Genomic DNA, 19,879 nt, shown 5'->3' with positions numbered 1-19,879 from the left:
AGTAACTCCAAGTTGTCTCTTGGTTCCAGTGCAGGGTAAATCCTGCCTGAAAATGTAGGTTTTAGATCAGTTTTCCTCTTGTCAGCCTTTCCACTACGGGCTGTACACAGTACAAACAGTAAAAAGGCTTGGGAAGCTGGGGAATTCCCCCTTCCGCTCCCTCTTACAGTAAAAGGACAGTTCCTGTTGGGGATGCAAATACTGTCAGCAAGGAGTTTTGAATGTGAATCAGAAAGGAGCTGAGTCTATTCTGATTTCTGGTGAGTCGAGTGCCCCAGAACTGCATCAGGGTGTTGCAGCTGAATGAAAAGGCGGAACTGCGCTGATAGCTGGCATCGGGGAGCTTCCTGCCGGCACGTCGGAGTCCCTTTCGTAAGTGCACTGTGCTTCAACTCAAAGACTGGCTTTTGTGTTTAGTTTCATTTCTCAGCTGTTGGCTCTTCTGAAAGCAGATTGCATTTAACTTCCAGCATTCACTTGTGTATGGCCAGCTTACGTGCCAGTGTCGTCATGTCCTGGTTTCCCCCAGGTACAGCACCTCCGCCTCGATCTTTGGTTTGTCTTTTTGACCAAACCTTTCTGACATCTGAAAATGGGCTCTGGGCTGCAGTGACCATCCTCTTTCCCCTCTTCCTTTAGTCCTGTTGCACTGTGCATTTGAAATGAGGTTTCATAGGGCCTTGCAGAATAATCCTTTGCCTACTGGGAATAGCTTTCCTCATTTGGGGAAAGAAGGACTCTTTAATGATAGTTTCTGAGCATGAATTCCTGTGCTGAACCTGGATGAGGTTGCTGCCCATCCTGTTGCCGCCAGTAGAAAGTGGCTGTGTTAGGTGCTGTGCTCTTGGACTGCTTTTTGATTTTCTTTCTAGGAAATAAACCGAAGCTGTGACACTAATATTCCTTCCCGTGTCAGGGGGGGTATCCTTTTGCTTTCCAGCAGCTCCCCTCCTCTTGCATGATGCCCAGCTTCCACTCTTCCCACTCCGACTAGCCGCAGAGAAGAAAGAGCTGTAGCTGTAGCTGAAGGACATGTCTGCAGCAACTAGCAACACAACTAGTGAGGAGTTGGCTGGGGGAGTTGATAGGGAAGTAAGTTCCATTTGGGAGAATTTTAAATGCATCCTGAAGTATTAGAGCCACCAACTGAAAAAATCTCTGGGAACAAGGGTAGCTATGGGACTGCAGCTCCTGTTACTTGTCCCTGCTGTAGCATCCCAATGTGCTACGCGCTTGCTTATATTAATACTGTCTGCCAAGCCAGGCTGTGAACAAGACCAGGCTTGTAAAAGCAAAAAAAAACCCCTCCAAAACCCAAACCCCAACGAAAAGCAGCCCTGACTTCTTGTTTTCTGAGGTTTATTTTGCAGCTCGTTCAGCTCCTTATGTGGAACTTCTGGATAGGCAGAGGTTAAAGCACTGATTTGTGGGATGTGCGTTGAGGAACGTGTTCAGGTTTACCCCCCAACAGGCAGGAGGTACCAGACAGTTACGATAGCTGGAAGTACTGTCTTTTCATAAAAGGTTTCTCACGTAAAAGCTCCGTGGTGGCGATCTTGTACAAAGACAGGACTGGAAGTAAGGTGTGTTGCAACGGGCGCTTGTTTTCAGCTGAGCTCACAACCCTTGCCAGTATGTGGGACTTTTGCCAGAAGAGTGACAAAGAGGAACCAGGGTAGTAAATGTTAGTACAGCTACGGGCTTTAAAATCAGCCTTCTGAATTTGTCTGCTGGAGTATCAGCCTTGGGTAGGCAGGAGAAAGAGCAATTAATTTCTGATGGCATTTTAATTTTCCATAGAGAAGCAGAAAATAATTCATATAATTAGATATATCCCCAAATTATGAAATACAGTAAAGGCTGGAGAGTGCAAAGATGCAAGTGAGTGAGAACGTGGGGGTTATGTGGTTGGTCCCCAAACCTGCCTGCCTTGGATGCTCCCCACTGCTCTCAGGTTAGCGGTGTGGGAGGTGCCTTGCTCTTGCTTGTCACTGCACGCTTTTGAGTGGAAGCTTTTTGGTATGGTGAGGGATGATGGCCGCAGCTGCCCTGCAGCAATGTGTCCTCAGGGGTGCCGTTGGAGGAGAAGGCGACCAAGAGGTGTGAATGAGGAGTTTGGTTTAAGAAACCCTGGTTCCTTTGGTTTTAAGGAATGCTTTTGGAAGCTGCTGAGCTGATGTGTGGTTTCAGCAGTCAGCAGATGGGCGTTGTTTGTCTTTTTGAGCCTTGATTGATAATTCACCCTTAAGAACAAACTGTTTTCTTGATCGTTTTTGTTACCATGTGTATGAGAAGGTAATGGATTTGGGTCATGTTTAGATATGCTGGATACCTGATCTCCTTTCCTGGGTGTTGTCACTTTGCTGCCAGGATACCTGGTCGTATTTGTATTTTCATACTTCCCATAGCTTAAACTTGTAGCGTTGTAGGGAAGATTGCATCCAAACTCCGTCCCTTCTTTCCAGTCAGATTTATGTGAGTAACAGAGAAGCTGATTCTGCTTTCCAGCCTCCACCGTGTGTGTATTTCCCAGCTTGTTTTCAACAGCATAGAGAAGCAGTGTTCCTCCTTCACCTCTCGCTCATCTTTGCTATCTGTGTTCTGCAGCTGGTCACTGTTGCATTTCACAGCCATCAGTAGGGTTTACTTGCTAAATGTCTAAATCTGGCCCTTGCTGTTCATTCTAGATGATGGCTTTTCTCCTGTTAATCCTGGCTGTACTAAAGGCCTCACTCTTTCTTTGACAAAACATATTCAGATGTATTGATCTCATTTCTATAGCACTAGTCATCAATCTTTCATTGGACTAGCAAGAATGCCTCCAGTGGTTTCAGAGAAAATCCACTTGAAGACCAGATTAAAAAATGCTCACAGTTCACACTTCGGCATCCCTGTGACTTAACAGCTGTTACAGCAGAACCCTCTTAGTGTATCGGTCAGGACGGCAGAGCAGGCAAGATAGCGCAAGTTTGACTTTTCAGTTTCATGGAGGTGTCCCATCCCTGGAAGTGTCCAAGGCCAGGCTGGATGAGGCTTGGAGCAACCTGGTCTAGTGGAAGGTGTCCCTGCCCATGGCAGGGGGTTGGAACTGGGTGGTCTGTAAGGTCCCTTCCAACCCAAACCATTCCGTGATTCTGCATGAGCATCCAAGAACATGTTTTATTTTCTAGGGTCAGATCTATCAGCTTCATGCTTCTGAGAGGAAACTGTATGGCAAAATAATAACCTGTGCTCTTGGTTAATAAGGGTGAACTGGGCTGTTGAGAGCAGATTGCCTTTAGCTTTCTTGTAGTTGGCTCAGGCAATTGCCTGCCACACAGAAGGACTAAACCTCGAGAGATCTGTTCTTCCTTTTAGTAAAGGCTTAATGTCGTACTCAGAGATGCTGCCTGTGAGTCTGTGTGTGAGTACTACAAAGCAGCACAAGTGTGTGCAGGTGCAGTAAATGAGTGAATAAATGGGAGTACAAGATTGCAGTCAGCACTAAGTTGTAACTGAAGCTCTCCACTGCAGAATCAATCTTGCTAAGTAGAAGTAACAGATACAGAAAGGGTGGCAGTTACAGTGAGTGTCAACGATGCTGGCTTCAAAAAGTAAAGAGTGAAGGAGTTGGTTCTGATTGTGTGGTCCTGTAGGAAAACATTAGGCACAGGGCTGTACAAACTGCCTGCATCTTTCCACCATCCGTACGTGCTCAAAGTAAAGCTGCATGTTTTACATTAAACAGTGTAATGGTGATAATTGTTACATGGATGAAGGCTGGAAGGCTGTTCTGGTAGGTATGTTAGCTTTCAAGCACCTTGGCGGGTTCAGCTGTTCTTTGGGTATGTTTAACAGGAAAATCAGAAATACTGGGAGAGGATAACTTTGCTTTCTGAACCTTTGTGGTTTGAGAGGCTGCATGTATGCGTTATGTGCCTGGGAGCTAAGTGACTCCACTGTGCAGGTTTTATTTTAAAGCAAAGAACTAGTTAGGTCTCATACGGTTGGTGCTGAACTGTGTGTATGCTGCTTTTCCTCTCTCCTCAGTTCATGTGCTTTTCCTACGGTGAAGGGTAGAAAAAATGCAACCTTAATACTCTTTCTTGCCTGCATGGATTTGGTATTTTAACAGAGGACGACGACAGTGTAAGGTCATACGTTTTTGCAAGCCTACTCGGTTTGCTGTGGATGAGGGGCACTAAGCATTGCTACGTAAGAACAGACAGGCAGTGCCTTAAACAAACAAGGCTGTTTGATCAGCAGCACTGCCCTTTGCTGAGAGCTGCTGAGTTACTTCACGCTTTCATGGAAGCAGGGTGCTGCTAGTTCTATGCTTCTCCTAGGTGCAACGGTCTGACCTATTAATAACTTAAACACAGCAGTATCATGGTATGGCCGTGACTTGCAGCCTGCAAACCAGAGGGTGGGAGATACAGGCTTGGTCTGAGTAAGGTCCTTGGGGGTTTCTTTCCTCAACCTCCACCCCCACGAGTGAAGCCTGCTGTGCAGAGGTGGGTACTCACTGCAGTGGTACTTCTGCTGGGAGCTGGGGCTGTAGGACTTTCCAGAATGATGTCCCCTGCCCATTAATGCTCCAGTAATGCCCTATTTGCTAAGTTTGGGGTTTTGTTGGGAAGTTGTTAAACGCCTTAACCTCATGGATCTTGACTATTAAAGGCTGCTGATCTCTTTGTGTTGGTTTTCCAAAGCGGTGTTTCATCTTTGATTTTCCTTTGCTTCAGTTTCAGAAGGAAGTGTGGATAGGGGGACCTTCAGCACCTTCTGTGACATGAGACAGTGAAATGGTTATAGAAATCCTGATACATTTTAATGAGCATTTCCCTAACCCTGCTTTCCCTCATATTAATAAACCTCCTGGCAGAGGACAACTTCTAGAACCTAATCTGAGAGTCTGCAATAACTGATCTCTTATGAATGCTCGAGTCTCTCACTGCAACGTGGAAAGTGTCTTCCAAGAAAATAAATGGATCTGTACCAATGATGGCCAGAATGAGTTGAACAGCAATAATGCTTTTCCTCCGTCTTTGCTTTTATGAACTGTGCCTTCACTTACACATCTGGCTCACCACTCTTCTGGTAGCTGAGGCATTAAGACTTGCTTCTGAACCAGATGTTCCTGTCTGAAGTTCAATGTCTGTTTCTAGTCTTTTGGTGTGGCAGTGATGAAACCTGAGTCATATACTAGTAAATCTGTTTGTCTGAGGCTTCTCTTGGTTCCCATACTAGTAAATCTGTTTGTCTGAGGCCTCTCTTGGTTCCCGTTAGGGAAGTATGTTACGGCAAGGAAACCACGCACTGCTAATTTAACTTTCTCTGCAGCTTTTGAACACTATGGCCTATTTAAATAGTAACGTGGCATCTTAGGCTGTGTGTCTTTCTAGAGCTCTTCAAGACTTCTTGAAACAAGTAGCATACCCAGACCACCCCCTTTCTTAGCAACCTGAAGTCAATCACTTTCTGGCACAGTACAAACCTTTCATGTGAACGAGTGTGTGTGTGTAGCCTGATTCTCTTCTCTGTAGACACAATAAATTCCTGGTACCTTTTTCATACCGAAAGGCTGCAATGATTTCCTTATCTGGAATATTTTCTCAAACTACTGTTATCCTGTAGCGTCATCACATGAATAAATAAAAAAATTCAGTTTTGACTCTGCATCTTGCTCCTTACCCAGCAGCAACTGAAAGGTTTTTACAGCAATTTCCTTACAGGGTTAATTCTGGCCCTGTAGTCTGTTGGTTTCCCTACCACACATCCAGCTGTTAGCTCGTGGCTCCTGCTCTGTCAGTGACATCTGCCTTCAGATGAAGAAAATGTCGTGTTCTTGACAAAAAGACAGTCAAAGGTATCTGCCAACTGCTGCTTTCCCTTTTGGGAATGGTTAGCCTTTGGTCTCTGGAGCATGGCACCGCTGTTCTGGAGTATCCTCCAAGCCATGACCTGTTCCTAGTTCATCCAAGGTCCCGTGCTGTTGGTTTTGGTGTAACGGTGTTCCCAGGAGAGCAGAAGGTACCTGACCTCAGCCCGTACTTCAGTTTGTTCAAGCTCCAGGGCACTGGTATGGTGTGACCTGCCCCGCCACCCTCGCAGCACGTGTGACCTGCCCTCGCCACCCTGATCCCGTTCCTACGAGGGTCTCAGCTTGCCTGCTCCAACTTAGGGGAATTATGGGTCACCATGGAGGGCAGAGGGGCTGTCAGTCAGGACAGTCTAGAGCTGTCTGGAGGGTATCAGGAGAACCTTGTCTCTGCCAGGATGGATGAGCTCGAGGAACAGTGTTGCGGAATCTCCGAGACTGCCTTCATCCTCTTGACGCCGAGCAATCCCCAGTCTGACTGAAGTGGAGCAGTAGGAGCCACTTAACACTGCAGGGAAGTACTCTAACTCATAGTGAGAACCACCGACATCGCTCCAGTCTTCTGTCTCCCAGCTGTAGTAAAAGCGGGACATCTGAAGTGCTGTGAAGCTGATGCAGTGCTGCTCTGCAGAGTGCTGCCATCCTTCATTCCCTTCACCTACAGAGCCAGCTGCCGGGTGGGCTGCTTTGGTTGCCAGAGGTGCATTTGCTTTCCCGTGTTACATTAAAGCCATGCAAATAGTTTCTATAGCAACAGGTCTTTTTGCTTAGCTCTGACGCAAAATTCTGAAAGGTCTTTCTCATTCTGTCCTCGTCCCATTCTGATTTTTGCTTTTATCAAATCTTTTTGAAGGTGAAGGGGGGGACAAAAAAAATTCTGCTCTGTTTCAGGAGTTAACTTGCAGCAGAGGTGAATTCAGTTTTAAGAGCCCACTGAAGTTTCTACACCAGGACTTGAACTCTGAGCTGAAGGAAAAACAAGCTGCAATATTCGAGAGGGCGCCCTGACTGCACGTGATATGTTTGTTCTTGGCCCCCTTCTCCCAGCCGTATATTGTAATTCCAAGCTTAGCTTTCCACTAACATGATGTGTCTAGGCTTAAGGACTTAGGCAGTAAATTCCCTTAGCTTTTCGGGGGTGGTGGAGAATGAAAATGGTGTTATTTGGAGCCTCCTTTGGCTTATAGATGGGGCTTAAGGGCAGCACTTGAGCACAGCTATGATGCTTATTAAGGCTAAGAGAGGGGAGGTATGACTGAGAGGCCAAGGAGCGATGTATGAACATTCCCAAGCTCCGCTAGTCCTGTCCTCCTGACGCAGATGATTACGTAGGTGGTACGTGGAGAGAGTAAAAGTGTTGCTTCGTTTGAGAGGAAGAATTTCCTTTCTGTACTAAGGAAAAGCAGCCTGATGAGGAGGAGCCCATCTGAGCTGTAGGTGCCTTGCCTCGTCAGGAAACCAAGCTAGCGATGTTTACTTCTAGCCCTATTCCCTCTGAAAAACCTGTTGACTTCTACAATTTGCCTTGAAAATCCTGGTGCCGTGGGAGGAAGGGATGGAAAATACGCAGTTGCTTAAAGGAGGGCAGGTGAGTATTTTAGAGCTGAGAGATGCAGCCACTGTGACAACCACCTTTCTCTGTGTGAGCTAGGACAGGCCTGGGGACACACGACTTTTTTTTTTCTTTCCCTAAGTGGTAAATGTTTTGGGGCCTCCAAATGAGGCAACTGAAATCCAGGTAGTGAATCTGGCAGTGTGGCCTCGTAGGTAGAAGGAAAGAATGGGAAAAGAGGCACAAGTGTGTCCCCAGCTTTGCTTCTGGCCTGGTTAATCTGAGGCCCTGTTTCCCCCTCTGTCCTTTCAGCTCTGTTAAGTTCTCCAGAGTGTGTGCTGCAGGATGCAGGCTGGGCTTGTCGGGGACCTGTTTGATGCTGCTGCAAATTGAGTGACTAAATAAAAATAAGGCAGACAAAGTTAGATAAAACGGTATTGCCTCCCTGTACAAAGCATTTGAGTCCCTGCCAAACAAGTCTCTCCTGTGTAATTACTGAAAACAAGTGCTGCCGTGGGACGTAGCACAGCATCTTGTCACAGTTACTCTTACCTAACTCTTCTTTCTTCAACACAAGGCTGGGATTTCGAAGGGCGAGGTATAGGGATACACAGGCTTCAAGCTGTGCTTATATTCAGGAGACGCAGTTGCTTAAGTGTGAGCAGGAGGGACCAGAGCAGGACAGGGGTGACTGGGGTTAACACTGTGGCCATTTACTCAGGTAGTGGCCTTCAGTCTCACATCTTTTACCTGTGTCTCCTGGTATCACCTGGAGGCTGTGAAGGGCTTGCTGGAGGGGCTAACGCTAAGCTGGTTTCTTCCTGTATGGACTCTGGCCCTCCTCCTTGAGGAGTCATTGCTGCTGGCCTAACACCAGCACACCTTGCTGCAGGCACGAGGCATCTGCCATCTGGCTGCCACTTGCTGCTAATACGAAATAAATCTGAGGTACAGAATGGGCAAGACCCGTGTAAATGACAAGCACTGGGCATCCCAGAGGTCTGTGCTTGTATTCTTGACGGGTGGATCGGTTTGCTCACACACCTCCCAAACTCCCTGGGCTCTGAGGGGGCACTGCCAAAACTGCTATGACTCGTGAGCTGTAACGTAAGGGGATGTGCAAGGATGGATGGCCTTTGTCTTCCTGTTTGATTGCTTTACTGTGAGCAGGATGTGTTTTGCTCCTGAAGTTGCCTGCGTGGTACTTCACAGGTCACAACCTTCTTTTTTCTCCCCACTTTAAAATAGGGCTAACAGCTGTCTCCACGGCTCTTCAGGATTCCAGTAACAGCGTTAGGTTCCTTTATCTAAAAGTCTTGGAGGATCTATCAATATATACTTTACACATGGTTAGCTGTGTGTGTACACGTATATGAGAGACTTCATGGCTGAAGTACCTTTGGCCTTACACTCTGTCAGACATTACCATGACTCTTAACGAGAACGTGGCCGTTTCTGATTGTTTGGAACACTCAGCGTTGCGAGTGTGCTGACGTAAATCCCTATCTGACATCGGGCTCTGATACGCTCCTGGCAAGGCTGCTATGAGCCAGGCTGGTGGTCTAATAACAGCAGCAGTCACTCTGGAGATGCTTCGTGGATCCGTTTGGGTTTTGTTTTAATAAGGCTGGGCGTAGCAGCAGGTTTTGTGAAACCACTGTTTGCCTTTCTGCTGTAGAAATGGCACGTCTGCGGGGTGCTGCGGGAGGGAGCTAAGAACCCAGACCTTCCCTCTCCTCTGAGCCGGCTCCGTTTCGCGTTCTGGCTATTCCTGGCTGAATTAATAGTTAGACAGCTGCGTGATACTCCCCCACGTAACCAAAATCCTCTCCGGTGGTCTTTGGTGTAAACTAGACTCTGAAACTTGAAGAACTAAACCACGTGCCTTTACAGCATTGTTTCCCGGCCTCTTTCGTGCCCCCTACTCCTGCTCTCTGACCTGACCAAAAGCCTTCTGGGGTTCAGCCTCGCTGTCTTGCGGGTCGCCAGCCATTCTCAGGAAAGAACATGCGTCGCAGGCAGAACATCTTGCGCACAGTTTCCAGGGTTACCTGTGTAGTGCTGATAGCAAGCAGGAAATTAAAATGCTCCATGATGATGATACGTTATCGACAACAGATGGTGGCCATTAGGTGTACGTGCATGTCAGGGGAAGGCATAAAGGCAAGTAGAGCAGACACAACTATTAGATTTGTGTAATCGCCGCTGCGGGTGCTAAGCTCCACCGTGGATGAAGCAGGGCAGTCCCTGAGCAACCTGGTTCCCCTTCTGGCCATGGCGTATGTGACTTTGGTTCCTGGAAGTAACTCTGAGTAGTCAGTGTGGCTTCAAGCTAACTGTGTGTGCAGATTTCCGTGTTCTGATTATCAGCCCTTCTGTACTGCTAGTTCTCTCTTGCTATTCTCTCTCTCTAATCTCTCTCTTCTATACAGCTTTTCTCTCTCGTCCTTCAAAAGGTTCAGTCTCCTGAGACTGTTCTACTTCTGACCTGTCCGAGCATGGTCCAGCCGCCTGCAATCTTTGTGGCGACTGTAGTGATCTGCCGTAACCTGTGTCAGGATTGCCTGGGGACTTGTCAGGGCACTGCTAAATCTGGAAATCAGCTGGGGATTTGCTCTGCTGAGCTCTGAGACTAGCAAAGTGTCTCATTATATGTTCCTTACTGAGCTCGCTCTTACTTCTGTCTTTGAGGGTTTCTCCACCTCTGTTAACTCTGAGGTGCAGAGTTAGGCTGGAATATGCAGCAAATCTCGCCCTGATCTGTGGATACAGATCTGTTTCTTCGACTTTTATGTACACCTAAACAGCTGCTGGCTGGTGTGCTTCGGGATGAAATAGCGTCTGATTTGTGTGCAAACCCTCCTTGACACCGTGATGCTGGTGTTGGGGTGTTTGAAGAAACTGCCGTGATGGCTTAGCTTTTCTCAAACCTCAGGCTCAGCTGTGCTTGTGGTATGTGGAAGCACTAATGGAAGCCCACTTGGAGATGTGCTCTCCCCCTCAGCACTGCCTTTATCAGCTGCAGACTTAATGGCTCTTAAGATGTCAGTAATTCTGCAAAGATCAGGCTGGGGCTAACCTGGGCTCAAACTCACTTAAACACAGCACTGTAGGTTGACTTGTGGTGTGGTGCGTAGGTAGTCTGATGCAACGCTGTGGCGATTCTGCGATCCTGTGATGTTACTCCTTACTTGCCTCCCATGTCTTAACCCTAAAACCTGTAGTTCTGAGAGAGCTCTCGCTACGAGCTTTCTCGGACACTGGCTGGAAGAACCTTCCATGCTTGGGCATTTATTTCTTTTTTAACGTGAATGTTTAATTTCAGATGTTCTGAATGACGCCATCTTTGATGAAGATCATGATGAGATGGTAATTGTGAAGGACATAGACATGTTCTCATTGTGTGAGCATCACCTCGTTCCCTTTGTTGGAAAGGTAACTCTTCCTCCCAAAACAAATCTGGGAATACATGATAAAAGACCTAAAGCACATGTAAAAGACTCTGTAGCTGTAACCACAAAGCCTTTAAAGTTCTAAGTATTTACTGCTTACGGCTATGATTCTAGAAGTTAATCTTCAGAATACAAATAAGGAAGACCTCCTTAATGTGAGTTTTATTTGGATTTAAGCTCCTAAAATATAATGCTCAACCTTTCCTAGTCTAAGTAATCTAATGGTTTCTGACATTTAATATCAAAGCTCTTGTTCACGAAGCAGCAGGAAGCCTTGAGGGCAGACATCTTGATATTAAACCAGCTCACCCCGCACGCTGGCTCTGTCATGGATTTAGCTTCTGGCTCAGAGCAATCTAGTGCACCTTCATCTTGGGAACCCCCTGTGAGTGGAACAAACTTCCGATTAGCAGCCCTGGCTTAAATAAGCGAGCCCGGTCAGGGGCGGGTGGTCAAAATCGACTAGCAGGAGGCTGCTCGGGTTGAGCCTCCCATGAAATGGGGCTGATGTTTCAGATGGTGTTGAAATTGTGATGCCAGCAACTTCAAAAATAAAAATTCTCAACCACTGTAAACATGATGAAGAGTTCAGAGTGGTTAGTCCCTTCTGCACATCTCGGCCCCTTCGCTCCCATGTTGGCACAGAAGGATGGAGCTTATTCTGATCCATCTGTTCTACTGTAAAACACTCACAGGCCAGAGAGTAGCAAGTGCTTTTGTCTAAAAATTCAGTCGGTACCACGTATGTTCTGAGTAAACTGTCTCCCCAAATTAAAATACACCAACAGAAACCAGCCGTTTTTGTTAGCTGAATCAACTCAATTTCATCTGCTTTCTTTTCCTACCGCTAGTATTTTATACTGGAAAACAAGGTAACTTCTTGTTCTGTGCAAGCTTTCTATTTTGCCTGTTAGTCTTGGTTACACCTACTGTGTATATTCTCTCCATTACTCCTGTGGCAATATATGCATTCTCTTTACATCTAGCTGTTTAGCCTGTGTGGTTTGGAGAAATCTCCTCGCAAATACCGAATTGGTCCTGCTAAATGACTTGGTGTGCCTCTAAATATTCTCAAACTAACCATTCTCCTGTTGGGTACATCAAACAGGCTGCAAATGCTGACCAGTAGGTCTCATAGTAGCGCTTCTATTTTAAATGAAATTAAGAAATACACCAAAATACTCAGTGGGGGACAGGATTCGATGCTTATTTCGAAGTCATGTCTCTTACTTTATCTGAAATGTTTCCTGTCTTTTCAGGTGTCAGTGGGTTGATTACCCAACAGAAGTGATAGGAATGAGCAAGTTAGCCAGGTAATTAGGTGCACTGTGGTACCTCTAATTGCAGGTAGAGCGATGCAGGATTCTGAGATGGGGCCTCTAGGCAAAGCGCTAAGACAGAATCCTACACTGCCACTCCCCTACAGTAGCTTGGCTAATTTTTCAAGTCTCTGGTACAGTGACACAGATGCTGGCTTACCTGTTATAAGTGTAAAACCCCCTAGAATTCAGTAGCCTGTGTTGCTTTCTGAAGACAAAGCTCAATGGCTTTCCCCCTGTCTTTGTGTCTGAGCACTCTTCTTCTCAAGATCTTACTCCAACTTAGTGTCACTACGTGTTTGGCAAATCCATATTGGAGCAGGATGGAAGTTGGCTTACACACGGTGATCTGTGGTGCTACCAAGGCAGGAAAAGAAGCCCCAATCAGTAAGTGCAGCCTGATTTTGGTGGCCAAGTATGTCTTGCCATCAGAACTTTCACTGGAAGTGTAGTCCCTCTCCCTCCCTAAATCCATTTTAGGTCTTGAAAGATAAGCACGTTTAAGATGAACAGCGCTGTGCTGAGTAATAGACCACCTTTTGTACCCAAATGTCGTAGAACATTCCTGAGACTTGGAAACATAAGCCTTGACTCTTGAAGAGTTGTGACTTTTCTCCCCCTCAGAAAACTGACCTATTCCTCACCAGGACACTGACCTCACCAGGCATTCACAGTCTCCGTTAGCTCCACAAATCTCCAGGCTTGCATGGTGGCATGTTCCTCCCACGTGCTAGGACTTCCGGACTGTTCCAGAGTTAGTTCTGGGGCAAATGCACATCTCATTCTCAATGCATGAGTCTCATAGGCTTTCGGGAGCGCGGTTTTGGTTCTGTTAATGGTTTGTTCTCCTCTGTCCAGGTGCACATTGGCTATCTCCCTAACAAACAAGTCCTTGGCCTCAGCAAGCTTGCTAGGTAAGTGTTAATGTAATGAAAGTGATGCTAATTTGTAAAAAGGATTCCAAGCTGTGCTAACTGTGCTAATCTTCCTAATCTGGGCCCCCTCTAAAGCTCAGCCCACTTCGTGTCCTGGATTTGGGTTTAAACCAATCCTCAGCATTACGGTTTTTTTGCAGAGAGGACAGATAAGTCTCAGAGCTCTGTGTTAATTCACATCCGTGGACTGGAGTAGAGCTGTAACGCTTTTGTACCCTCGTCCAAAGTGCTGATGTCTGCAGGGAGCACAGGAACCAGAACAACAGGGAATTTGGTGATGTTCTAAGGCAGGCCACAAAACCTGGTGGGGATCTCTAGCAATTTACTGCTTGTGTATGTTGACCTATAAGAACAAAAATCCCAAATTTCCAGTCTGTAAATGAACATGTTCTACGGATAGAAATTGTATCTAAAGCTTTCATCTGGTAGCTGACTCTTCAGATAAATTTGGCATTTCTTTCTTTCACTGCTGAGAGAGCCGTGGGGTAGATTTTATAGATAAGGTTCAGCCTAAGAAACAAAGCAATTAGGATACACTTGAGAAATCCATTTGTTATGTAAAATAGCTTTTCCTCAGCAGCTGCCCTTGGATCAGTTGTTCCACCAAGCCTTGTTATCTAGTGACACTTTCTAGTTCTGGTGAGGAAGGGGATGGTGAATCCCTTCCAAAAGCAGATTACTGGGGGCCAGGGTGGAAGGGTCTTTTGAGGAATGCATCGGACAAGTTGGCGGTGGTTCAGAAAGACCACATAGGTTTTGCTTATACTTTCCCTGATAAGGTCTGTTAATCTTGCTGTAGTTCCAATAATACTAATGAGAATTAGCCTTGTAAATCTGCATGCCCGCTGGGTTTTCTTAGCGGGTAAGAGATATGTAGGATCCGACACTAAAATGCTTTAAAGCTCTGTTCTCTGCTCTGCTTGCACAACAGTGAATTTGGTTTGGAAGTGGAAGGGACCTTGGAGGTCGCATCTTCGCTATGTAACTCATACCACAGGGAGGCCATCCTCATGTCTTCTAGCAGCACTTACAGGGAGCAGGCTTTACTCATTAAAAGGATGAAAACATTTAAATGTTTTCCTACGTTTTCTGTGGCCGTACCTGATGGCTGCAACCGTAGGATGCGGTTCTGAGCTGGCAGCGCCGCAGTTGCTGGGCGAAAGACTTGGCCTTCCCTAGCTGCTGATGCGTGGGGATGTCCGTGGGGCAGTTCACGGCCTGCGTCGTGCGGTGGCTGGCGCTTGCGTGGCTGGATCTGTAAGTGCCGAGGGGTTCTTTTGAGTTGGATTTCTGAAGGCGAACATCCTTCCTGAAGAGGCTGTCTTCAGAACTTGGTTTCATTTCTGCAGGGCTTGAATGCAGCAGTAAGGATCACATTTGAAATACGCATTGGTTGATTTGGGCTTGCTCTGGTCTCTAGTTTCCTCTGAACCGCAGATGTAAAAAGGACCTCAAAACTGTCTTATTTTTCTTTTGTAATGCAAGTGGCAACATGCTGCAATTTTCCTACTGTTTAGTCTCAGTATAGAAACGTGCCTGAATATGTGCAAGGCTTCCTGCGCCGTGTTTGAAAGGTTAAATCTTGCCTCTTTTTCAAGTTTGGGGTAAAAGTCCCATAGACACTGCAATAATGAAAAGATTAGATTCTTGTACAACAAAATGTTCTCAGTCCTCGCTGGCTTTGAGCACTTACCGTGAAGAGATCGGTGGGCCAAACAGTGCTTCCCTTTCGTGCCCTCTATAATGCAGCCAGTGTTCCAACAAAGATTTGTGAGGCTGTTGGTACTGTAGGCCTAATCTTTCCTAATAGGATTAGTCTAATGTGGTGAGTTTCCGTAGTTGTGGATGACCTGTATTCAGTAAACAAACATCTTTCCTTGGATTTTAAGCTCCGTCTTGAAAACGCTAATGCAAATAACTGGTTTTTTACATAAATGTGCTTATAGGACTTCTTACATGCAACACCAGTATAAAAAAACATCTCAGCATCAGCTTGTTTCCTATCCATAGATTTAATCTAAGTCTTACGTGGCTTTGTTTAGAACAGCTGTAACACAACCATTTCATTTCTGGAGGGGACTTTTCTGCGTATAATTCTCTCTTCAAAACAGCAGGCGAGTCTCATTGTCAGAAATGTTTCTTGTAACTAATGCCTCAGGCTGCCAGCCAGTGTCTGGTTTTTGTCTAGTCTGACCAGACAAGGATTGAAGCTTTCTATAGCAACTTCTTTACATGGCCACTTGATGTGTAATTAAACATTTGAGGTTGGCACGAATAACCCATTGAGCTACAGAGCAGTTATGAGACTTTTCTTAAATGTGTGGGTTATAAATGATGGTAATATTGCTTGTGTTGCCCCATAAATGTCATGCTCGAGAGGAGCACCGAGGTGATCCTGGCACTGAGGTGTGAAGGATGGTGTGATATATGGGTGAAGAGTATCTGTTTTAAATATAAACTGTACTGTCCCATTGTTCTTAGTTGAATCCATGGTTAAATGCAAGAATCTAAACCATCTCCTGCTTAATCTCAGTAGCTGCCTGGGAATCCCAATATATGAATTGCCCTTAAAACGGCATTTGGTTTAGATTAAAGCAAGAGGAGGTAGTCTGACCTCAGTTCAAGGATTAGCTTTCAGGGAGTCTTCGGGCACGGATTCTCTTGCAACTGTATGACGTAGGTGGGTGGTGGAACAAGTCACTCAGAAGTAACAGCCAACACAAGAAGCTCTAAGAAGTGACAGGTCTGTCCCTGAAACAGCCTGTGTGGTGGCAGGCAGAGGAACCTGTTGCTGAACAGCGCGGTATGCTAAGGGAGGCTCTTGAGCAACACCAGCCAGGGGCTGAGCAGCTGTTGGAGCGAGTCCAGAGGAGGCCACGGAGATGCTCCGAGGGCTGGAGCCCCTCTGCCCTGGGGACAGGCTGGGGGAGTTGGGGGGTTCAGCCTGGAGAAGGGAAGGCTCCGGGGAGACCTTAGAGCCCCTTCCAGTGCCTGGGGAGCTACAAGAAAGCTGGGGGGGAGTGGCAGGGAAAAGGGGTAATGGGTTTAAATTGAAAGAGTGCGATTTAGATCCGATATCAGGAAGAAGTTCTTCCCGCAGAGGGTGGGGAGGCACTGGGACAGGTTGCCCAGAGAAGCTGTGGATGCCCCATCCCTGGAAGTGTCCAAGGCCAGGCTGGATGAGGCTTGGAGCAACCTGGTCTAGTGGAAGGTGTCCCTGCCCATGGCAGGGGGGTTGGAACTAGATGATCTTTTAAGGTCCCTTCCCACCCAAACTATTCCATGATGTGTAGATTTCCAGGGATTCCTATAGTGGCCTTATTTGACAGTGTGAAGTGCATTGTGAAGGTCAGACAACAGTTGGATAGGAGTGAGCATAACACTGTCTTTTTCCCTTCTCCCGTAGGATCGTGGAAATATACAGCAGAAGATTACAAGGTAAGCAGGTGACTCTGGGTTTGTGGTGCGCAGTCCGTTGCTCGCCAGCTCCGGGTACTCGCAATTGGGGGTGGACTGCAGCTGTGCACGTTTTGGTGTGAAGAAAACCATTGTGTCCTTGAACGGGTTTCTCAGCTGTCATCGTAGCCCCTCTGTTTCCAAGGCGGGGTAAAATGTGCCCATGAATATAGGTGTGGGCAGTAACTGATTTGGAGGATAAATGTGCCACAAGACGCCAAGAATAACTGAACTAGTTCGATGCTGCTGGAGATGAACTCTCCTACAGATAATTTGAGAGATGCCTTCAAGGCCTCTCGTCTGAAGAGACGAAGCAAGAGCTGCTGTGGCATGGGCTGCCTGTCCGCTGCTCCAGAGAAGCAGAGGAAGCTGCAGGATCTGAGGCCTGGGGTTGGGCTCCGCCTGCTCTCCTTGTCCTGCAGTTAAATTCCGCCTGTTCCTGGCGACAGAAGCCTCAGTGACCATTAGGTGTCAGACCAGTGAATAGAGGGTGTTAGAGCCTCAGGAAGTAAAGCTTTGCAGGACAATAGACACTTCTAATTTGCTCAGTTTTAATCTCCATTTCCTTCCATTAAAAAGTTGTAGGGAATGAGCAGCGCGGCAGTAAAGCCAGTAAACAAATATATAAAGACTGGAAGAAAATAGGGATGTGAGAAAAATCTTAACGGCACGCTGGGAAATGTAAGGGCTGTTAGAACAAACCCCGGCGACGCAGTTCCACGAAGGTGTGATGCAGAATGACTCCCCATGTAAACAAGCAAATAAAAGGTCTGGGATAGAAAACGTAAGATAGGACTTTGTGCTAATAAAGTGCATTTAGGGAGAGCAGTGCTTGGGTGGGTGGTGGTGGGGAACGGGCATGCTTGGAAGCGAGGATGCGGTGTGGCTGTCCCCTGTATTTGGCGCGCAGGTGGAGGCAGCGTGTTGATGCCGGTCGGGATTAACACTGCGTCTCACTCCCCGTTGTCCTTCCAGTGCAGGAACGCCTTACCAAACAAATCGCAATAGCCATCACAGAAGCCTTACAGCCCGCTGGCGTTGGAGTGGTTATTGAAGCTACGTAAGTTGCTCGGAGCTTTTCCCTGGGAGGGGGTGGGCTGCTTGTGATTCCCGCTGCGGAGCTGTCGTGTCACCTCTGTGGCGGTGGTAGCTGTGTGCAGAGCTTGTTTGTGAGGCAGAGTGCGGGCAGGAGTGATCCTTGCCCGCTCAGCAGAATGGCCCAGGGGGGTTGGAGCTGTTTAAACTGGGGACCTGCCTTACCCGCTGCAGAGATGGGGCAACCGCCCGTGTGGTCCCAGTTGCGCTGGGCCTGTGCTCTGCCTCAGCACACCCTCTACTTCCTTAAGGAAAGCAAAGCTGGGGACTAGCAACAGGCATGTCCCTGTCATCAGAACACACCTTGGAAAAGTGGTATTTTCCTAGGATCTGAGGAAAGCAAGCAGCGCTCAGGGTCTGGGAATTTGCCTTTCTCTTCCGTGGAGGAGAGCTGAGGTACTAGTGACAGATCTGGATAAGGAGGTTCTGTCACTTCCCAGGGTTTACCGTGACAGCATAAGAAACACCTCTCTTCATAGGATTACTTCTTTTGAGTATGCCTGGTTTACTGACTCCCCTCTCGTTTCTTCTAGGCACATGTGCATGGTAATGCGTGGGGTACAGAAAATGAACAGTAAAACAGTAACCAGCACAATGTTGGGGGTATTCCGGGAAGATCCAAAGACCCGTGAAGAATTCTTGACACTCATCAGGAGCTGAAACTGTGTTATTCTCTAAATGCACTCTGGAAATTGTTCTGTCCCGTGTCTGTCCTTACTTGTTCCTACATCTCCCTTTTCAACTAGATCGTTGTGAATTGTTGTCGTAGTCTTTGTGCAGTAAAAGACTTCTGGTGGCAAATGACAGATGTACCGATGGGGTAGGATCCTCCTGGATTTCCAGTGATGCTGATCTCGCAGAATTACGAGCTATGAGTGGGGCTTTAGAAATGTTTTTCCACCCACGATGCAGAATAGTCTGCTGTGAGGAGAAGAGTGGGGCTTGGGAGTGAAGCGGGTAATTATGAACTAGTGGTATTTATTAGAATGACTACGGAGCAGCACAGGAAGCAGTTGGAAGGCTGTGGATCCTTGTAGGATCACTTGTGCTGCAAATCCTGTCCCTCTGCTGAGAAGGATGGTCCTGAGTTATCTCTGACTGTATTTTGTTACAAATCCTGCAGTGGCTGTTTTCATATCTGGATGTGTGTGTTATCCCTCTGTGAGATGTCACCTCTGGTGGTGTTTTCTGTTCTTGCTAGTATTAACCCTCCTTTTCTTTGTGTGGGGGGGTGTTTTTTGTGTTTGAGAAATGTAGAACAACATTTTTCTTAGCCTCTTAACGTGCAGGGAATTAACTTCTAAATTATTTGGGGCACAGTCTCATCTCTGTGTAAGCTCTCATCTCAATATTTATGCACCTTTTTCTCTGTGCCTCAGAACGTCTGACCACTTTAACTGTTGGTTTCTTACTCTTTTAAAGCAAATTTTAACGGGTGGGAGGAAAAAACCCAAAAACCAGAGTCTCTCTGTGAAGTGCTAAGGTAGCCAAAGAGGTTTTTAATGATATTTATATCTTGAGTTTTCCTTCTTGGATTTCTTTGGGTTAGACTGAGAAGCTAAATCTAGACTGATAATCTGAAAACGAAGATTTCTCTTCAGATATTTCAGGGTTTGCATCTCATAAATGTCGGACCAAAGGTGAGCACCGAAATCCTGAGCACAGCACGTTGTGCCTCTCCTGCCTGAGGGCAGGTCGTTTCAGGGCAAAGTAACCTGAAATGACAACAATTTATTTCATAAGAGCAATTGAGAAAAGCATTTCCAGGGCCGCCAAAAAGAATTACACTGCATTTTTCTGGGTATGTGGCAACATCTGTATGTGGCAGTATTGCTACAAAATGTTTCAGGACTTGGCTGAACTTCTTTGTTACAATTTTAATGAGTGCTTTGCAGCTCTTAATTGGGAAAACATGAGGCGCAAATGAAAACCACCCTCCTCCAACAAAGCACAGGGGGCAAGGCTTCAAACCCCAAATGTCAGCCGGGGTGTCAGATGCCCACAACGCAGGTTCCCATAGCCGTGTCCGCTTTGCCGAATACGAGTCCAGCATGTTCCATATGCTGACCTAAAGGGCCGTTCCCGCTCTGGCAGGCTCCATCTCCCCAACGTTCCCATCTCTTGCTTCAACCCGTGTCGGGAACGAAATGAAAAACCACGTCCTGTCAGATTTCCGTTGGGCCTAAAGAACTTTTAAGAGCAACAACCTC

At 46.8% G+C, this 19,879-nt stretch overlaps 1 protein-coding gene across 1 annotated transcript; it reads left to right on the top strand.

The window, feature by feature from the left end:
* Window positions 1–10,733: 10,733 nt before the first annotated feature.
* On the top strand, window positions 10,734–18,329 carry GCH1 (GTP cyclohydrolase 1; the record flags this gene model as incomplete). Its single annotated transcript, XM_010151041.1, has 5 exons — window positions 10,734–10,847; window positions 13,042–13,097; window positions 16,525–16,556; window positions 17,550–17,634; window positions 18,203–18,329. Coding segments are annotated over 5 exons (414 nt in total), but the record flags the coding sequence as incomplete, so codon positions are not given.
* Window positions 18,330–19,879: the final 1,550 nt, after the last annotated feature.

Source organism: Eurypyga helias, unplaced genomic scaffold (genome assembly GCF_000690775.1).
Source record: "Eurypyga helias isolate BGI_N326 unplaced genomic scaffold, ASM69077v1 scaffold12804, whole genome shotgun sequence".
In the NCBI taxonomy this organism is placed as follows: domain Eukaryota; kingdom Metazoa; phylum Chordata; class Aves; order Eurypygiformes; family Eurypygidae; genus Eurypyga; species Eurypyga helias.
This window is presented reverse-complemented; position numbering and strand designations above follow the sequence as displayed.